At 42.4% G+C, this 22,251-nt stretch overlaps 1 protein-coding gene and 1 long non-coding RNA gene across 2 annotated transcripts; both read right to left on the bottom strand.

The window, feature by feature from the left end:
* Nucleotides 1–13,405: 13,405 nt before the first annotated feature.
* Nucleotides 13,406–19,023, bottom strand: LOC123430889. The gene is made up of 10 exons (XM_045114721.1): nt 18,862–19,023; nt 17,426–18,039; nt 15,595–16,324; nt 15,339–15,404; nt 15,065–15,163; nt 14,786–14,896; nt 14,526–14,624; nt 14,179–14,316; nt 13,925–14,088; nt 13,406–13,844 (listed from the first exon to the last, which is right to left on the bottom strand). Exons 1-10 carry the CDS (start codon nt 18,866–18,868, stop codon nt 13,542–13,544), a joined length of 2,331 nt encoding a protein of 776 aa, XP_044970656.1. The 5' UTR covers nt 18,869–19,023; the 3' UTR covers nt 13,406–13,541.
* An 82-nt stretch (nt 19,024–19,105) lies between these two features.
* On the bottom strand, nt 19,106–20,967 carry LOC123430890. The gene is made up of 3 exons (XR_006622991.1): nt 19,983–20,967; nt 19,626–19,863; nt 19,106–19,480 (listed from the first exon to the last, which is right to left on the bottom strand). It is a non-coding gene; the product is annotated as an uncharacterized LOC123430890 (long non-coding RNA).
* Between the last annotated feature and the right edge of the window lie 1,284 nt (nt 20,968–22,251).

Consider the following 22,251-nt stretch of genomic DNA (forward strand, 5'->3'; position numbering starts at 1 on the left):
CTTTTTCTTTTTTTTCATATGATTGAGTCATTTAGATGTGCAATACTTTTTTTTTGAAATAGAAAAGATGGATCAAATGTCATGATGATGTGTCTGCTGACAGGAGAATATATCCTCTACCCTTTATTCTTAAAATAAGTTGTAACCCGCTATTTATTTTTTCTTTTCATGCAACTATGCCACATCATCAAGTCATGTATGTGATTATAAGTTACAATATGTGCGATAGTCTATTTATGTAACCATGCCACCTTATCAATCATGCATATCAATTTGTTTCTCTAACTTTTGTGCGGGCATAGTCATATTATACATTTTGTAGCATGACCTACGTACATATATTTGTATGTTGGACGCTTGGAGCAAATATATGTAGGTCATGTTACACATTGGTTAAAAATGATACCCCATTTGACTTCAAGCCACTAGATTTATCGTTTTACACAACATTTTGTCACATGCTTCATATACTTTCTTTTTAAAATATACCTCGAGAGCATTCATAAGTTTGTTTTCCCAGTAATGTTAGTTTGTTAGCTTTTATTTATGCAGTTGTTTCCGCGGCAATGGACGGGGCCTCATCTAGTTAATATCGACAATATACCAATTACACCCGGCCTTTGCACCAACACGACCCAAGAGCCAAGACAACGAGGATGCACACGGTCTAATTATTAAAAAAACCAACAAAAAACTGCAATAAACAACAACAACAATAACAACCATCAATGATGGCAACCAAATGTAACATGATAGGTGCTCCAACAATGATGCCTCTAGGAAGGAAATGACAAATGAGTCCCACTGTCAATAGACCCAACCATTGAGGCCAGATCATGGGTTTTTACACCGAAGAGGAGTCTGAGTAAACTCCATGCAATGCGTGAACGATGTCATTGTTAGGTTCAAGTAACGAAGCAAAGACTTAGAGCTTTTACTCCTCGAACTCAAGCCCATTAATAAAAAAGCACCACCTAGACGAGGTCGCCCTGTGCTGCCATCACATGTCGATCCATCATCGCGCAACTGCATAGATGCACAATCCTGGTGGACCTAGCCACATGATTAGAACCATGCCTGTTGAGCAACGCATACGCCATCTCTACTGATCCCATACCGATGAGAGTCTACGCCGCCCACACAACCAATTTAGGCTAGTCACATGGGGCACTTGAGACAAGGAAAAAAACCATGTATCAAGCAGAATGAGTGTCACATCCCAGATTGTTTCCAAATCTTGTATGTTTAAAGTTTCACAGGGAATTGATATTTTCTGAGAATTTATTTGATATGGATTGCATTCAGTTGGAATTTACTATTGTTTGCTTTCTAGTCAACTAACATGGCATCGGCTTACTTGTTGATTGACTTGAGTGATCACCTAGGAGGGTTAAAGGCCCTACAACAAGGAGTAGAAACCTACTGGACCTTGTTTGAAACCCTAACCACAAAAAGTAGAAAGCAAATAAAACCCCAAAGGGGTTAAATAGAAAATAATTCCAAAAGGTACATTATACAAAATATATTCAAAAAAGACTCAAGATGGTTCAAGAGAAAAATCGAACCAGAGAAACTCAGAAAAAACGAATTTAGAAAATAAAATAGATTAAAAATATATTTAAAACAAGCATAGAAATAAAGTGTAGAAATTAATTGGACAAAATGCTTAAATAAAATTTTCATCTCATTATAAATATTCCATTTAGAATTTAAAAAATATTTAATGTTGGAGGTAAAATCAAATTCAAATAGGTTTTGAATTTAGAAAAAACATAAAAAGAAAAGGAAAAAAGAGAAATGGAAATAAAAAGGGGGCCAACCAGCTAGGCCAACCGCGCCCAGCTAGCTAACCCAACCGCGACCCAGCTAGCTAGCCCAACAAACGCAGCGCGCCCACACTCTTTCTCTCCTCTCCCCCGCCGACTAGTGGGACCCACTAGTTTGGGTTATCCCCATCCTCCAACTGCCTGCATGTTCACAACGTCGCCCATGTCGTGCATGTCCGTCATCCACGACTCCACGTCCACAGACCCACATGCCACGCTCGGATGGGCCGCCATGCATGCCCTATTCAAACCCAATGTCGCGCTGTCCATTTAGCCCTTGGAGCCACACCTCGAGCTCCGCTAGTCTGCCCTAATCGAATCCACCTTTGCCACCACCGTCGAGCAAACCTCCACAGGATTCCGGCGAGTCCACGCCCACCCGGGTCACACCACCGCCACCATCGCCTTCTACAAGCCATGACGAACCCCCTAAACATCGGTCGCATCCTGAGAGCCGTCCGGAACCCCAAGACTGAGGAAGCCCGAGTCGATCCGTCGACTGAGAACGAACACCAACGGTCACCCTGAGTACCCGAGCCCATGAACCTATTGTTCATCCAGACATGCCCATTTTGAATCATTCTTCTACACCCAAAGCCTCGCCGGTGCATGTGTACTCCGGCGAGCCCCCATCCGTCACCTGTGTCACCCCTGTTGCACCTCGACGACAACTATGATTTCGCAGTGCCATGGCACACTCGTGTGTGCCCTTCTCTGCTCCCTTGGACCACTGGAACGTCGTCTCCGTCGACTCCCAAGCTCTCACCACCCTATAACTCATCTTCGACAACTCTTTGGCGAGCAACCCCCTCCCTTGAAACCCTAGCTCGAGTAAACCATGAACCCCCGGATCTCACTTGATCCAATGGCTCACGGAGCCCCTCACTACAAAACAACTCGACAATCACAAGCCGCCACGTGGCCAAGCCTTATCCAGAACAAAAATCAATTTAAAATGTCACTTTTACAACAAACCCCATGTAATTTCAATCTTCCATAACATTGATTCTGCAAATCCAAATTAAATTTTTTTTTTGCAAAATGATCCTCATGGACTATACTTTCACATAGATTGATAAAATTAGAATTTGAATTGTTTAAAGTTTGAACTCAAACATAATGAATTTAAATTTAAATAGGCCATAGCTTTAAATTAATAAATTCAATTAAATTGATTGTTTTTGTAGTTCAAATTTGATTATTTAAATACATTTGAATAGTAACTCTAATTCAAATAATTTTACATTTGGTTTAGTTATTAACTTAGAATAGAAAGGTTCAATTTAAATAGTGATTTCTTAAACATAGTGCATAATCTAAAATATGGAGTTTAGTAATTTTTGTTTATTATTTGATACAAATAATTGAATTTAGTTGAACTTCATTTGGTTATAATTTTAAAACCATAGGTTTATTTTGAATAAAATGTTTTGCATTATAATCTAGTAACTTAAATTAAACCTACTTGTTGGTATTAAACTTGAATTTAGGGATTTAAACCTAACTCAATGTAGTGAGTGACTTTGGATTTAAACTTGGGTTGGGTCAAACTTGAATAAGCTTAAAATAATAAGTTTAGTAAGTGATCTTGGATCTATATTTGGCTTTATTTAATAATTGAATAAAATAAACAAACTTTAATAATAATGTTGGATTTGTAATTGACTTTAGGGATTAAATGTAATGACAATTTAGTTCGAACCTATAGGAAAATTGAAGGTCATTAATTATACCAAATTAAATTAAACGGTTTACCAATGAATTTATGAACCAACATTAATCAATTATGAATTATATTGAAATTCAAACATAGATATCTTAGTGTGTATTCCAAAATCATGAAAGCTAAACAAGTTTGGATTGACATTCAAACTTAAACATGAACTTGGTCATCCATTTATCATGGACGATGACTATAGTTGCAATTGTTGGGGAACGTTGCATGGGAAACTAAATTTTTTCCTACGCACACGTAATACCTATCCATGGTGATGATCATCTACGAGAGGGGAGAGTGCATCTACATACCCTTGTAGAACGCTAAGCGGAAGCGTATATAACGCGGTTAATGTAGCAGAACATCTTCACGATCCAAATCGCAGATCGTCCTGCGATCTCATCACGATCCGTCCCGCGATCCCATCACGATCCATCCCGATCTAGTGTCGAACGGATGACACCTCTGTGTTCAGCACACGTACAACTCAATGACGATCCCCGCCTTCTTGATCCAGCAAGAGTGGCGGAGAGGTAGATGAGTTCTCCAGCACGGCGACATGATGGTGATGGTGGTGAACTAATCCAGCAGGGCTTCGCCTAAGCACCGCCGAACTAGACTAGAGGAAGAACTACGTTCTAGAGGAAGAGGGAGCACGTGTCTGATTTCTCGTGTCCAAAAACCCTCAACACCTCTAGTATATATAGGAGGAGGGAGGGAGGAGGCTGTGCCCTAGGGATGGCCCTTTGCTTGGCCGCGAGGAGGAGAGGAGGAGTCCTCCTGCTATCCTAGTAGGATTAGGACTCCTTCTTCCCACTTGGAAACTCTTTCCACCTTGTGTTTTTTCCTTCCCAAACCTCATGGGCCTTAGTGGGGGCTTAGGCCAGCCCACTAGGAGCTGGTTTGTCTCCTCCCACACCCCATGAGGCCCCTCGGGGCGTGACACCCCTCCCGATGGTCCCGGTATCCTCCCGGCACTTCCGGTACTCTATCGAAGTACCCAAAACTTTTTCGGTGACCAAAACAGGACTTCCTATATATCAACCTTTACCCCCGGACCATTCCGGAGCTCCTCGTGACATCCAGAATCTCATCCAGGAGTCTGAACAACATTCGGTCACCAACATACATAACTCAACTATACCGAAATGTCACCGAACCTTAAGTGTGCAGACCCTGCTGGTTCGAGAACTATGTAGACATGACCTGAGACACTCTTCGATCAATAAAAAATAGCGGGACCTAGATGCCCATATTGGCTCCTACATATTCTACGAAGATCTTTATCGGTTGAACCTCTATGTCAAGGATTCAGTTAATCCCGTATGTTGTTCCCTTTGTCCTACGTATGTTACTTGCCTGAGATTCGATCGTCGATATCTCTATACATAGTTCAATCTCGTTACCGGCATCTCTATTTACTCGTTCTGTAATACAAGATCCCGTGACTAACTCTTTAGTCACATTGCTTGTAAGGCTTATTGTGATGTTGTATTAACTGTTGGAAATATGAGCAATTTACCAAAGGATTTTATTAAAATAAAAGCTAGGATAAAACTAACCACCATAACTAAGACGGAAGAAGGCATGTAATATAGAGATGAAATGACAGAAGACAAGTGCACATATGATCTAGAAAAGAACATATGCGTAACCGTTCTATATGGACAAGATACCATAGGAAGTGATGAGCAGACAGGGTACATATCTAGAAGAGATACTATAACAAAAAGTTGCGGTAGAAACTGAAAGGAGAAGAACATGAGTACGTACTGAGTTGGAGCAGCAGGATTGGTGTTGGCGTTGTCGTTGGCCATGTTACCAGAGAGGTGGTCGACGTCGGGGAAGTAGTCGTCGTCCGGGAAGAAATCGTCGGTGTCCATGATGGAAGCCAGTAGTCGCGCTGAGCGCTCCTCAAAAACCTTATCGCCCTTCTCCCGTACAGGACTCGAAGAGACGGAGTTTCGGAGGCCTACTGCCCCGACGAACGGTGCACGCCGCAAGACGGGATGAGGAAGAACGTAGCAGCAGCACAGAGAAAGGAACCGGTGGCGAGAGGAACTTCTGATGCGTTTTCTGGAGAGGAGCGACCTCCCTTTTATAGGCGCAGGAGAAGGAGGCGAGAAGCCAACGACAGGAGCCGAAGAGAGCGACGGGATACAAAACGAACAGACAACAGCGAAACTGCAACGTTCGGTTTCAATATCCACTAGCAAAACATTCAGCTTCTCCAAGGACTTTTAAATACCAGTCGTGCGTGGAAAAAATTTAGTTCGGCTCGGCTCATTCCCGCAACCCGCGGCGCGGCGCGTCGTGACGAGGCGAGGCGGGCGGCGAGGGAGGAGCGTGCGTGTATGTCTCTCTTGTTCTCAAGCTCATACATGTGTGGAAACATCCTCCCTTATAAGGAGGTCCAACTCCCACTAAACTAGCAATGTGGGACTAAAATTTCCACCTCTTGCCTTGCACAAATGAGCTGCGTGGGCCTCTAAGATTTATTAGGAATTATTTATTGGGCTGGCCCAAACAATTGAATAAAATTCCAGCAATCCCCCATCAGATCCTAGAGGCACACAAAATTTGCCTTTGGTTCCAAAACACTGTTTTATATACCGATACTGCAGTGGAGACTGTTAAGTTGAACTTCCACCTAGAACTCTATGCTACACTAGTAAGCAACTTGAACAATGGACTAGGCCTTGAACTGCAAGTTTTCTGCGAAACTAGATTCACACAGAGGTTTGATCGATACGAGGCTACCGTAGAACTTCCCCGCGGGTGGAGCTTATGCGTCATACTCCGAGACCTTTCATGAGTTTACTAGAGAGCACCCTACTCTCATAGATTGCGACGTTAACAATCAGACTCATATAGGTATGTTCTTCAAAAGATGATCTGCAGGATAACATCTCTGCTTCAATAAGCCACTTAGAACATATTAAGATGTATATCAACCTGCCATGCAGTTTAGGAAAGTATTTCATCTTTATGGAGTGGTATTATTAATGATAAGGATACTTTCCTCTCAGTTGACCAACAGCTTGTCTTACACATCTAATTCACGGGATCTCCGATCACAAAGAATAGGTTACCACTGTGAACAACTCAAATTGTGGGTCTTATACCCATCTCCCTCGATGCATTTTCTATCACATTATGTGATAGACCCTTAGTAAAAGGATCTGCCAGATTTTTAGATGTTTGGATATAATCCAATGCAATAACTCCGGAGTTTCTCATTTTGCTGACAGATTTTAACCTTCTCTGAATGTGTCTTGATGACTTCATATTATCCTTTGAGCTGCTCACTTTTGTGATCACAGTTTGATTGTCGCAGTTCATAAGGATACCCGGTACAGGTTTCTCAACAACCAGCAAGTCACTCAAGAGCCGGTGAAGCCAATCTGCTTCGACTGTAGATGTATCTAGTGCTGTGAGTTCTGCTTCCATTGTTGACCTTGTTAAGATCGTTTGCTTGCAAGACTTCCAAGAAACAGCGCCACCTCCATGAGTGAATACATATCCGCTCGTGGCCTTTATCTCATCAGCATCAGAGATCCAGTTTGAATCACTATCCCCTTCAAGCACCTTTGGATGTCCAATATAGTGAATTCCATAATTTGCAGTGCCTTTCAAATAACACAAAACTCTCTCTAGAGCTTTCCAATGCACATCTCCTGGTTTTGAGACAAACCGACTCAATTTGCTAACAGCAAAAGAGATGTCAGGTCTTGTAGCACTGGCTAAGTACATAAGTGAGCCAATAATTTGAGAGTATTTCAATTGGTCTCTAGCAATTCTTCAATTCTTTCGAAGTAGCACGCTCGCACCATATGGTGTGGGAGAGGACTTGCAGTCACTATACCCAAAGCGACTCAAGATCTTTTCCACATAGTGAGATTGAAGCAACGTAATCCCACCATCTCCGTCTCTTAATAACTTGATATTCAGAATGACATCAGCCACTCCTAAATCCTTCATCTCAAAATAGTGAGATAGGAAATCCTTGACCTCTTTAATAACATTCAGATTTGTTCCGAAAATCAGTATGTCATCAACATACAAGCAAATGATAACTCCCTCGCCCCCACCATGGCGATAGTACACACATTTATCAGCTTCGTTTACAACAAAGCCTGCAGTTGTGAGAGTCCTTTCAAACTTCTCATGCCACTGCTTGGGTGCTTGCTTAAGTCCATATAAAGATTTCAGCAACTTGCATACTTTCCCTTCCTGACCATCTACTACAAACCCATCTGGTTGTTCCATGTAAATTTCCTCATCCAACTCTCCATTTAGGAAAGCAGTCTTAACATCCATTTGATGAACGAGAAGACCATGTGAGGCGGCTAGGGAAAGTGGTACTCGAATAGTGGTCAGTCGAGCCACGAGTGAGTAAGTATCAAAGAAGTCTTCTTCTTCTTTTTGGGTATAACCCTTAGCCACAAGCCGTGCCTTGTACTTTTCGATAGTACCATCAGGCCTAAGCTTCTTCTTGAATACCCATTTGCATCCTATAGGTTTGCACCCGTAAGGACGATCAGTGATGTCCCAAGTTTCATTTGCCAAGATGGAATCTATCTCATTACGGACTGCTTCCTTCCAGTAGTCAGCATCTTCAGATGCATAGGCCTCTGAAATAGAACTGGGAGTGTCATCTATGAGATACACAAGAAAATCATCACCAAAGGACTTTGGAGTCCTCTGTCTCTTGCTCCTGGTAGGAGCTTCATTGTTCTCCTCCACAATATTTTCAAAGTGTTCCATCGAAATGATAGGTTCAGTAGCTAATTCATGGTTTGATGAATTAGGCATCTCTTGATTAGATGAGGTAGTTATATCCTTCATGGGAAAGATATCTTCAAAGAAAGTCGCATCATTCGACTCCATGATTGTACCGACATGCATGTCAGATACCTCAGATTTTACAACCAAGAATCTATATCCAATGCTATGAAAAGCATATCCCAGAAAAACACAATCCACAATTTTTGGTCCTAGCCTGCGCTTCTTTGGAATTGGTACATTGACTTTCGCCAAACAACCCCAGGTTCGTAGATAAGAGAGTTTTAACCTTTTCTTTTCCCATTCCTCGAATGGAGTTATCTCTTTGTTCTTTGTAGGAACTCGATTCAGGACATGACATGCAGTCAATATCGCCTCCCCCCACCATGCCTTGGAGAGACCCGATGTATCTAACATGGCGTTCACCAAATCAGTTAGAGTACGGTTCTTTCTTTCGGCTATTCCATTTGATTGAGGTGAATAGGAAGGCATCCTCTCATGAATTATACCATGTTCCGCACAAAAAGAATCAAATTCATTTGAGAAATACTCTCCACCACGATCGGACCTAAGCCTCTTGATCTTTCGGTCAAGTTGGTTTTCTGCTTCAGCTTTATAGATCTTGAAAAAGTTCAAGGCCTTACCCTTAGACTTCAGAAGATACACTCGGTAGTATCTAGTGGAATCATAAATTAGTGTCATGAAATATTTCTTTCCACCTTTTGCCAAAATGCCATTCATTTCATATAGATCTGAATGTATGAGCTCTAGTGGTGCAAGATTTCTCGTTTCAGCAGTCGTATGAGACTTACGAGGTTGTTTGGCTTGCACACAAACTTGACACTTAGATCCCTTGACGGTGTTCAAGCTAGGGATTAAGTTCAATTTGACTAGTCGTGACATGCAACCAAAATTAACATGACAAAGACGTGAATGCCACACATTTGATTCGCTGTTGTTGTAAACATGATTAACAACTTTATTGCAAACGTCTGCCAAGGATAAACGGAACAGGCCTCCTGACTCATAGCCTTTACCAACAAAAGTTCCATACTTGGATATTATAAATTTATTAGACTCAAAGACAAGCTTGTAGCCATCTCTACACAAAAGAGATCCGCTAACAAGATTTTTATTGACGGAGGGGACATAATTCACGTTCTTCAGCCGCACGACCTTTCCCGAAGTAAACTTCAGATCGACCGTGCCAACACCATGAACAGAAGCAGGTGAACCGTTTCCCATCAGGACGGTGGAAGTCCCTGCGGACTGATAAGATGAAAACATGGAAATATCACCGCATATATGCACATTAGCACCCGTGTCAATCAACCAATCGGGAAAATGACATATTGAAAAAATAGTGGGTAATATACCATACCCAACATCTTCCACGTCAGTGTCAGCAATGACGACATTAGCAGACTTGCCGCCTTTCCCATGTTGATGCTTGTCATAACGATTAGGGCAGTTAGGAGCCCAATGATCAGGATCTCCACACACATGACAAACACCTTTCTTCTTGTCATTCTTCTTCTTGAAGTTGGTGTGCTGTACAACCTTGTTCTTCCCATCGAACTTTGCTTTACCACCAAACTTGCCTTTGTTCTTGAAATTGTGGGACTGGAAGTTTTTCTTCTGCACCAGATTGGCACTAGAACCTCCCTCAATAGCTCGAGCACGTGTGTATTTTGCTCTCGCCTTTTCTTCCACATCAAGAGTACCTATGAGATCCGGAACGGAAAACTCCTATCTCTTATGCTTCAGTAAGGTAGCAAAGTTCCTCCACGAAGGAGGAAGTTTAGTGATGATGCCTCCGACAACAAACTTGTCCGGTAGCAGGGAATTGAAGTGCTCAAGTTCTCTTGCAAATGACTGTATCTCGTGAGCTTGCTCAACCACGGAGCGCTCTTTAGTCATCCTGTAGTCATAGAATTGTCCCATGATGTACAACTCAGTGCCAGCATCCGAGACCCCAAACTTGGCCTCGAGTGCATTCCACATATCTTTTCCATTATCAATTGACGCATAAGCATCAACCATGTTCTCACCAAGAACGCTCAAAAGAGCAGCCTTAAACAAGGTATCCATTTTCTGAAAGGCTAGCTCCTGTTGAGCATCATGATCTCCTTCAGGTTTGCCAAGAGTGGCGTCGTAGCAGCTCATGGTTTGAAACCATAAAACAGCTCTCACGCGCCATCTCTTGTAGTGAACACCCTCAAAAATAGGAGGTTTCATGGAGGCAGCAAAACCACTCGGGATAAATTGCCTATAATAAGGTTTTTGGAATGTTGGAAATATGAGCAATTTACCAAAGGATTTTATTAAAATAAAAGCTAGGATAAAACAAACCACCATAACTAAGACGGAAGAAGGCATGCAATATAGAGATGAAATGACAGAAGACAAGTGCACATATGATCTAGAAAAGAATATATGCGTAACCGTTCTATATAGACAAGATACCATAGGAAGTGATGAGCAGACACGGTACATATCTAGAAGAGATACTATAACAAAAAGTTGCAGTAGAAACTAAAAGGAGAAGAACATGAGTACGTACTGAGTTGCAGCAACATGATTGGTGTTGGCGTTGTCGTTGGCCATGTTACCAGAGAGGTGGTCGACGTCGGGGAAGTAGTCGTCGTTCGGGAAGAAATCGTCGGTGTCCGTGATGGAAGCCAGTAGTCGCGCTGAGCGCTCCCCAAAAACCTTATCGCCCTTCTCCCGTACAGGACTCGAAGAGACGGAGTTTCGGAGGCCTGCTGTCCCGACGAACGGTGCACACCGCAAGACGGGATGAGGAAGAACGTAGCAGCAGCACAGAGAAAGGAACCGGTGGCGAGAGGAACTTCTGATGCGTTTTCTGGAGAGGAGCGACCTCCCTTTTATAGGCGCAGTAGAAGGAGGCGAGAAGCCAGCGACGGGAGCCGAAGAGAGCGACGGGATACAAAACGAACAAACAAGAGCGAAACTGCAGCGTTCGGTTTCAATATCCACTAGCAAAATATTCAGCTTCTCCGAGTGGACTTTTAAATACCAGTCGTGCGTGGTAAAATTTTAGTTCGGCTCGGCTCATTCCCGCAACCCACGTCGTGACGAGGCGAGGCGAGGCGGGCGGCGGAGGAGGAGGAGCGCGCGTGTATGTCTCTCTTGTTCTCAAGCTCATACATGTGTGGAAACATCCACCCTTATAAGGAGGTCCAACTCCCACTAAACTAGCAATGTGGAACTAAACATTTCCACCTCTTGCCTTGCACAAATGGGCTGCGTGGGCCTCTAGGATTTATTAGGAATTATATATTGGGCTGGCCCAAACAATTGAATAAAATTCCAGCATTAACGAGTGGGCCCCGAGATACCTCTCCGTCATACGGAGTGACAAATCCCAGTCTTGATTCACGCCAACCCAACAGACACCTTCGGAGATACCTGTAGAGCACCTTTATAGTCACCCAGTTACGTTGCGCCATTTGATACACACAAGGTATTCCTCCGGTGTCCGGGAGTGCATGATCTCATGGTCATTGGAACAGATACTTTGACATGCAGAAAACAATAACAATAAACTGACATGATCATATGCTACGTTCATGGTTTGGGTCTTGTCCATCATATGATTCTCCTAATGATGTGATCCCGTTATCAAACGACATCTCATGTCTATGGCCAGGAAACCTTGACCATCTTTGATCAACGAGCTAGTCAACTAGAGGCTCACTAGGGATAGTGTGTTGTCTATGTATCCACACATGTATTTGAGTTTCCATTCAATACAATTCTAGCATGGATAATAAATGTTTATCATGAACAAGGAAATATAATAATAACTAATTTATTATTGCCTCTAGGGCATATTTCCAACAATCTCCCACTTGCATTAGTGTCAATAATCTAGTTCACATCACTATGTGATTGTAATGAATCTAACACCCATACAGTTCTGGGGGTTGATCATGTCTTGCTTGTGAGAGAGGTTTTTAGTCAACGGGTATGAACCTTTCAGATCCGTGTGTGCTTTACAAATCTCTATTTTATCCTATAGATGCTGCTACCATGCGCCATTTGGAACTATTCCAAATGACTCTTCCACTATACGAATCCGGTTTACTACTCAGATTTTTCTGGATTAGTGACAAGCTTGCATTGACGTAACCCTTTACGACGAACTCTTTCATCACCTCCATAATCGAGAAAAATTCCTTAGTCCACTAGTTACTAAGGATAACTTCGGCAGTTGTCCAGTGATCCATTCCTGGATCACTCTAGTAACCCTTGACAGATTCATAGCAAGGCACACATCAGGTGTGGTACACAACATAACATACTATAGAGCCTTAGTCCATTCGAGGGCGGCGGTGCATTCCTCGGTAGCCCTTAGTCCATTTTGCAGGTGTATGCTGTACCATAGGGCGATGAACGTGGCATTGCGATGCTTTGATCGCTTATGCCGTGGCCTTTAAGCTCTATCATCTGTGCACCTTATATCTATCGTGTGTTATTTTTTCTATTTTTTCATGTTCTTACTTGTAAGTTGTTGATAGTTGTAATCCTGGCCGGTTGATGGCTTGTTAATTCAAAAACGGACTCATCGCGAGCCTTGGTTCTACAAGTATAGAAAAAATAAATGGTAGCTCTGCTGTGGCTGGTTTCTTCACTTCTTGGAAAAGATTCAAGTATTATTTTGTGGCCAACAAAAGGTAACTAGGACGACTTGAGAAAATGAGTTTCTTGTCACCCGACATTGTTAATATTGACGTCTCAGCTAGAATAAAACAACACTCCCTCCATTCCATAATCCTTGTCATGGTTTTAGTTCAAATTAGTAGTAACAAAGAATTGAACATTTTGTTTAAAAAATCAGCCAAACCCTTGTTTTCTAGTAGAAGGGACAAAACAGGTTCTGACAGCTCACAACTTGACTGTTTTTTCAAAGCCTACAAGTTAATAGAGTACTACGAAAATAATAGTCCGTTTCAAACAAAATGGTTACTAGAAGCAAACATGGCATTCTGTACTTTAGCTAGTAACGCAAGCACACGCACACGCACACGCACACGAACATATTGCCACGACAAGAAAACCAACGTAAATACTCAATAAAACAGTCACAAACATGATTCACAAAGTAATATGATCCGATAATAATTCAACAAAATAGTCACCAACACGCGCCTCCATCACCAACATATTACTAGAACAAAAACAAAGGGCTATGCACAACCCTGTGGATGATGTTTTGGGGCTAGGACGAAGGGGGTAATCTCCAGCACGGCCCTGAAGACGTGCAGCTTGATGTTGTACTCCTGGTCCAGGAGCTCGAAGATGCAGATGTCCCACTTCTCCAGGTTGTTCTCCATGGCGACCGCGCCCCACCCGGCGCTGAACGCCGCACGGGGACGTTCACCGCCGGTGTACTCGTACGACACCTTCCACGGCTTCGCCTGCGGGTCCCACAGTGTGATCTTCCTGCTGTCCTTCGGGAGGAAATTTTCAACGAACATGTCTGGTATTATCTGCAGTGTCCAAAGTCGATCAGTAAGCGAGCAATGCAGTTTTAGGATATGTGTATCCAGAAAAGAATTTGATCAATTACCATGAAGCACGAGCCATAGACATTGTTGTGATTCATTTCCTTCATAACATAGGGCCTCTCGGATTGGAACCTCCGCGCCCTGTTCATGGCGTCTTTCTTGTCACTTTGGGTTACTGGACGTCTCTGCGACTTTAATTCTGGCCTTCTCTGAACCTTGATGAGAACTAAGTATAAAAGAAGATGCAAATTATTAAGATACTAGTTCAGTTGAAATTTTGTTGTAATTAGTGTAGGAAGGAAGGAAGAAGATTTACCTCTACCAGGTAGGTTTTCACTGTTGCTCTTATTGAACATCGGGAACTGGGCCTCCTTTCTATATTTGTTACCAAAAGATTTGCGTAATGTGGTCAAGTCCTTGCATACGGATTCTGGCGCGAATACACCTGTATGAACTATATGCGCGCAAGTTAGCTGGATGACAGGACTATTGCTTTCTTTTTTGGGCAGAGAAGACCATTGATATCTAGATAGCAGAGTCAAAACCGACAAACATTTAAGCCATCTCAAACCAGTGTGTGTGTGTGTGTGTGTGTGCGCGTGTAACTAACAAGTACTACTTATGTTGAAATCAATTCTCGACCAGAGGCTCCGTCTTAATTACCTGCCAAATTGTCACTTGATGTCGTCATTTTAGAAGCTGATGAAGCAGCAGACCTTTTCCCCTGAGCCTTGTACTTCTTGGGTGAACGACGGACCAATTCTGCTTAATTACATTGATGTGCACACATGTACATGTTAACACGATAACAAGACTACAGAAATCATTTTACAACACCAAATCATCTCATACCAATATATATGTAAAAAGTAGTAACAGTTTTTTGAAATCGATCATCGATCGGAGGGTTTATTCTTAGTTACCTGCTAAACTGTCACCTGATTCTGCTCCCTCAGACTCCGAATGGCCGCATTGAGCTTGAGGCCTTTTCCCCTTTGCAGCCTTGGATTTCCTGGGTGGACAATGCTCCGATTCTGGTTATAATTGATGCACACAGAGACACAGGTTAGCTAAAAAAAAGAGCATAAGAATCATTTTACAACATTAAACCATTTCAAGCCAATATATATAACTAAAAAGTAGAAGTAGTTCTAATAATTTCGAAATCAATCAAACAGTGTGGGAGGGTTCTTCCTAATTACCTGCCAAATTGTCACTTGATGTCGTTCTTTTAGAAGCTGATGAAGCAGCAGACCTTTTCCTCTCAGCCTTGGATTTCTTGGGTGGACGACGGACCAATTCTGCTTAAATCGATATGCACATATGTACATGTTAGCTTGATAAGAAGAGCACATGTATAATTTTACAATACCAAGCCATCTCATACAAATATATATGTAAAATATAGTACTATCAATTATTTTGAAATCAAGCATCGATCGGAGGGTTATTCTTGGTTTCCTGCCAAACTGTCACCTAATAGAGCTTCAGGTCTTTTCCCCTCAGCAGCTTTGGACTTCCTGGATGGGCGATGCTTCAATTCTGCTTATAAATGATGTGCACAGAGACACAGGTTAGCTCGATAAAAAGAGCATATCAATCAGTTTACAACATTACACCATTTCAAGCCAATATATATAACTAAAAAGTAGAAGTAGTTCTAATAATTCTGAAATCAATCGATCAGTGTGAGAGGGTTCTTCTTAATTAGGAGTACTTGCTAAACTGTTACCTAATGCTTCTCCTTCCGACTCTGAATCACTAGATAGAGCTTCATGCACTATTCCCTCCATAACCTTGGACTTCTTGGATTGGACCACTTCTGCCATGATATCATCCTCCTTCCTGAGCCAAGTCCTCGTCCTGACCACAAAACCATTGTCAATTTTGCCTCGATCCTCATGCTGTTGCTGCGATGGTGCACTGCGCCATTCACTGTCTTCATCATTCTCTGGACTTTCATATAATGTGTCTTCCTCTTCCTCTTGTGCACCAGTGCCGTCAGCATTGGCACTCATGTTGTCGCCCCCTTCATATTCTTCTAAAGCATCTTCTTCTTCTTCATGTCCATTTTGTGGTGTACCATCTGCACGTATGCGAATGTGAGAGTCTTCTTTTTGTGGGGCAGTACCATCTGCAACGGTGCCCGTGTGCACATTCTCATCCTCTGCGGCCACGGCGGCATCCATGCACTGCGGCTGGGCGAGAGACGCGTACGGCGCCTCGCAGTACGATGGCAAGAACACCGTCACTGAGAACTGTGACTGCCCGTCATAACGGAAAACCAGCAGGTAGCCATACATGACGCGGTGGTCACGGAGGAACTCCTTCCATCCACGCGCAAAGCATAGCTCCCCAGAGATTTTAGCCAGCTCTACAGGCCATTTATTTCCACTTGGACCTCTGAGGTAAACCACTCCTGTACACTCTTCCAAGTATTTGTGGCAGTCTTCTGGAATTGTCTGCAACATATGTTATCATTTTAATCAATGACAAAGCATGTCGAGCACAACCAAAAACTAAAAAATAATATAAAAAAGGCTGTGTGCTATGGAATTGTCTGCGCCAAGTCATCTTACAAATGCCCAATGGATTTTATGATCAGATGAATGTGTAATGAGTTTCCATCTATGTGATGTTGCAGTTCTTCAGAATCTTGAATCAAATGTCCTGAATCTATGAAATGTTTGTTTCAGTGAAAAGTGAAATGGGGTGCATGCAGGCTATGAATAAATAGCATTTAACTTGTCACTACTTAAGGGTGATCATACGTCACTGATGACATGGTCAATGACGAGCGAGAGCAAAGGGACTGTCGGTGTCGTAAGTCAACTACACTAACGGGTCCTATCCCACGAGTGATGGATGAGTCTCCACTAACAACAGATTAGTGATGGACCCGGCACCCGTCAAAGGTGATCAATTCTGGTCCTTTAGTAGTGAAATGTTTGATAGTAGTGTTGGAGATTGATTTCAAGAGTTTGGTAATAGTTAACGGTGTAAATAATCAATCTGAACTAATTCAAGGATTGGGTCCAAACCCCTATCCAAACGAGCATATATTGTCTCGGTCAGTGCTCACTTGGCATTCTATTTTGGGGAAAATGTTTCATATTTCTCTTTTCTTTACAATCTAAAAAACTATAAATACGAAGAATACCAACTTTCATGAACTAGTTTATATACTCCCTCTATATCAAAATATAAGACGTTTTCTGACACTTCATGTCTTGAAACATCTTATATTTTGATACAGAGGGAGTATTAGATATAACATACTCATATATGTCGTGGATATGTTATCTCTCTTTTATTCCTTTTCAAAGTCAGACATCATAGTATAGTGCATGTTTGAAAAATATCAGTCACTAATTAAAAAAAACTGTGATGAAATAGGCTCTATCTACCATCTTAACTTTGTCAAATTAGTAAGCACCATTCCTAAACTGGACCCCGATGGAAAAGATAACCTTCACAACAATCATGCAAATATGGTAGATAGAAATGGAACTGCACAAATGGGTTAGTCTCTTAAATTGTTGTTATAAATCAAGAAAACCTACCTCTTGTTCCATAGATGATCTGGTTATGAGCGACCTAAAGAATTGAGGGCATTTTTTGGGGTCATTCTCGTCCTTCGCATCCCTTTGTTTCGACTCCTCCTCCTGTTTATCATTTCCCTTCTCCTTCTCTCTTTCCTTATGTGCCTTCATCGTCTTCTCATTTTCTTTCCTTTTCCTCTGATCCTCCTTCTCCTTCTCATTATCCTTCTTACCATTACCCCTTGTTTTATCATTCTCATCCTTCGCATCCCTTTGTTTTGACTCCTCCTCCTGTTTATCATTTCCCTTCTCGTTCTCTCTTTCCTTATGTGCCTTCATCTTCTTCTCATTTTCTTTCCTTTTCCTCTGATCCTCCTTCTCCTTCTCATTATCCTTCTTACCATTACTCCTTGTTTTATCATTCTTCTCCTTGTACTTCACCATCTTCTTATCCTCCTTTTTCTTATCACCTTCTTCTTTGTTTTGTTTCTTTTTCTCTTTCGCCTTCATATATTCAACTACCCCTTCTTTTACGTTCACATTGTGCTTATTGTCTACCATGCCGCCCATAGTGCTATATTGATTTTGGTGATGTACCATGGTTGGACCTTTACTTATGTCACACACTTCTCTCTCTGCAAAACAATTGGAGATATATATGCATATATTAGTATAATACTTTTTGCAAAGGTAAAAAATGATATACATACCACTACTACTCACCATGGGGACTGGACGATTAACAATGTATATATACAGATATCTAAGTTAGCCGCAACACAAAATTATGCATATGCATGCAGCCACACTCTATATATACTCCTAGCGTTGATGCATGCGTACTTGTGTATCCAACTTTCGAATACAAATATGGGATACATCTTGTTCTTTTTTCTTCCCTCAAGAGCTTATATGGAAAATATATTTATCTTAGTTGTTAGTTTTGCAACAAAGGAGTCGGTAGGAGTGTTCTTGAAAATAACAAATGTAGTTAGGATATCCGTTGCAAACAAAGTTGGATAGTTTGTTAATTATATGTAGATTCAGCGCTCAAGTAAAAGGCACTGCCCCACCCGTTCATCCATTTCAAATTATTTGCAGCATCCCTTATCTTGAGACAAGAAAGGTATGGCCTAAACACAAGGACTATCACCGGACAAGAGTTAGCATCAAACTAATCACCAATATTTTAATAAAACCGAATACATCATTAGGAATATATATACGCCCGCCAAGTCAGATCAGAAGAAGTAAGTCAAGGATTTGTATAGAACGCCATTTCTTGTTTTCTCTCTCTCTCTAAAAAAAAGAAGGCATTTCGTGTGGTGGGAAGAACAAAAGCACGATGCCCACCATGGATTTGCAGAGCGCCAAGGCGATTGAAAACCATAATGGTACGAATGGGCTAAAGATTTTGTTGATCCACCATAGATCGGATGCACAGCAGTAGGGCTTACCAAGCATAGATTCCGTTGAACCAACTGGGATCTCGATGGATCCGAATACAGACCTCTCCAAGGGGCGGGCGTTCGATCGATTCGATGGAGAGACCGAGGACGGGAGAAGACCTCGACGTGACTTGGATGGGTTGGTTGGTTGTGCCGGCGGCGGCTGGAATGCTCGACGGAACTTCGCTAGATCGATTTCGGGCGCCTTATATAGGGGGGAAAAACCCTAGGTTTGGAAGTAATGGGGTACAAATTCAAATGTTTTTTGTCTTAACAACGACACTATACCGGACACGTCTGTGGCAGGGTTTGGGGGTAATTCCAGGTACAGTACACACAAACTATCACTCGTGTGTGGCAGGGTTTGGCCCTGGCGGTGACGCATGGGGGTGACCTCCCACCCCGTGGACGTGCAGCTTGACGTTGCATTCCTGGTCCAGAAGCTCGAAGACGCACACGTACACTTCACCGGGTTGTTCTCCATGGAGAGAGCGCACAGGGACAGTGACACTCGCCGCCGGTGTACTCCGTCGTACCATGCCTTCGACTGCTTCGTCTGCGGGTCCCACAGCATCATGTTCCTGCTGTCCTTGGGTTGGAATTTGTCCTCGAACTTGTCTGGGATGATCTGCAGTGTCCCAAGTCCATCAGTAAGCCAGCAATGCAGTCAAATGCATAAGAATATTTTCAGAAAGCAAGACAGAGAGGGGGAAAAACTGGAAACTAAATGCTTGGCTTTGGACATGTGCATGGAGAGAAGACATTATAGTTACCACATGAAGTATGAGGCATAGACATCAGTGTGTTTCATTGCCTTTAGGGCGAAAAGGGCCTCTCGTATTTGAACCTCCGAGCCCTGTCCATGGCGTCTTCCTTCTCCCTCTTAAGTTACTGGACGCCTGTGCGACGTTAATCCCGGCCTTCTCTGAACCCCCCTTTTTTTTTAGAGAGAGAGACTGAACCCCTTTTTTTTGTGTGTGTGCAATGGCCTTCTCTGAACCTTGGTGAGAACTAGTACAAAAAAGATGCAGATTATCAGGACAGTTCACCTCAACTTTGTTCTAGTATTTAGTACTAATAGTGTATTAAAAGGGCACGCTTACAGGAAGGAAGGAAGAAAGAAGAGTTACCTCTGCCAGGATAGTTTTCACCATTGCTCTTGTTGAACATCGGGGCGGAACTGATTTTGCTTACCAATCTTTTTTACCAAGCTTCTTCTTGGTTACCTGCCAAACTGTCACCTTTAGATGCTGACTCGTCTCTTCTTCGTCCTTTAGATGCTGATGCAGCAGAACTTGTATAAACAAGAAGAGAAGGAGCAGGCCTTTTCCCCTCAGTCTTAGACTTCTTGGGTGGACGACCATCCAATTCTGTTAGCAATATCCATGTGCACCCATGCACATCTTAGCTCGATAATAAGAGGAATCATTTGATAACATCAAGCTATTTCAAAATAAGACTTGTTAGATGATTCAAAAAAAAAAGACTTATCAGCCGATGCCTTTGGGATAGAGGATGACACCAAGGTGTCATCGTGGCCCAAAGCCGAGGAACATAGGATTTCACCTAAGCTTAGGGAGGAGGTCGAAGGGAGAGGATCCAAACCAAAGCCTCGAGGAAGGTGGTTGGCGCTTCGAGGCATCGCCTTTGGGGAGGCCGCCACGCTGGCCAAGGGTTACCCCCGGATCCACGCCCATCCGCTAGATCCGTCCAGCCAACACCGGCAGACGACAACCGCAGTTGGCAAGGCGAGCGTCACCATAGATCGGAGTAGATCGAATCGGAGACGAGGTTTCTCCAAGGAACTCCTGTAGACTTGCGAGGACCCGCCGCATCGCCAACTTCTATAGCCTTCTTGCCGCCCGCATAGCTGTGAAAGAGCACCCACGTGCACCCGATGGCACCACCCACGGCCAACGCCGCGCCGTACGCCACCAATCGAGGTCGCCGCACCGGGAGCCGAGGTCCTCCATATATATAGGATGGAGTCGCCAGATCCCCACAAACTTCATCGGAACCGTGCACCCTTGCCACAGAGCCCCTTTGGCGGCGGTGGAGGGAAGCGACATGAGGGGGAACGCGGCGGCGGCGCTAGGGTTACCCACGAGTCGTCTCAAAGGAGGAGGCGCGGAGAAGGGGGGAGGGGGCGGGGGGCGGGTAGCACTATCCATGCTAAGAGTCACTACTCAATTGGTATTATATTTTATCAAGTAGATTATATTTTGGATATGTTATCCTCCCCTATTTCCTTATGTGACTATCTTCTTCTCATTTTCCTTTCTTTTCCTCCAATCCCCCATCTCCTTCTCCTCCTCATACTTCTTATCAACAACTCTCATGTTTTGCTCTTTCTCCTCCTTGTACTTAGCCATCTTCTTCTTCAAGGAATTTTGCTTCTCCTCCGTTTTCTGATCACCTTCATATTTATTTTAGTTCTTTTTCCTCTTCTTTTAGCTTGACATTGGTAGTGTAATACTGTTTTTGACGACGTATCATGATTGGACCTTTACTTATGGTAGACACTTCTCTCTCTGCAATACAATAAGAGATATATAATACATTTGGTATATTATACTTTTGCAGTAACATTGCTATATAACACCACTCAAGTTTTACTCAAGAAGTGCATATACATATGAAACACTTTCCAAGTTTAGATTTCTGTTCCAACATTTCTATGATTATTCCAAACTACATTAATTTGTTTCAATAACACTATTACAAAGTCCTTTTGTTACATATCTAACCACCAACATAAACATAAGTTCGATATAAGATCTTAGGGAAGAAAATACAACACTATATATCCCATATTTAGATTCAAATATTGGACACACAAGTGTACATCATACATAAATTCTAGGAATACATAGAGTGGACACATGCATAATTTTGTGGCGAGGCACACTTGCACATTTGTATATATTCATCTAGTTAGGCAATCATGCTTTGGTACCTTATATGATAATTCCACTAATATAACTTCATGTGCTCCCCATGTTTATCCTTTTAGAGAATATGCCAAACAAAAATCATTTTTTTGTCGAAGGGATTCAAAATTTTGACAGTCCCATTACGCAAATTTGGCGTACCAAGAAACATGCCATATTGTGTAGATATATTACCATCCTTGTCTTGAGACAATAAAGGTATGGCCTAACTAGCAACCCAACTATGGGCATGGATACACCAATCCTGGGGTTGGGAAGAACAAAATAATGATGCAACATGGATTTATAGAATACTAAGGCAAGAACTCATGCCAATAGACCAAAGATTTAACTGAGCTAGCATAGATCAGATACAACGTAGGGCTTACCAAGCATAGTGAACCAATTTAAATCTCAATGGATTTGAATATCATACCTCTATAATGGGTATTTGATTCAATAGAGAGGA

This window comes from Hordeum vulgare, chromosome 2H, assembly GCF_904849725.1.
Source record: "Hordeum vulgare subsp. vulgare chromosome 2H, MorexV3_pseudomolecules_assembly, whole genome shotgun sequence".
Lineage (NCBI taxonomy): Eukaryota > Viridiplantae > Streptophyta > Magnoliopsida > Poales > Poaceae > Hordeum > Hordeum vulgare.

Excerpts from the sequence above, each read along its gene's own strand:
- LOC123430889 (XM_045114721.1), bottom strand. Across the intron at positions 16,325-17,425 it reads GATCATCTATGGAACAAGAG|ACAATTCCAGAAGACTGCCA; the intron begins GTAGGTTTTCTT and ends CATATGTTGCAG. Across the intron at positions 14,089-14,178 it reads TGAAAACCTACCTGGTAGAG|TTCTCATCAAGGTTCAGAGA; the intron begins GTAAATCTTCTT and ends TTTTATACTTAG.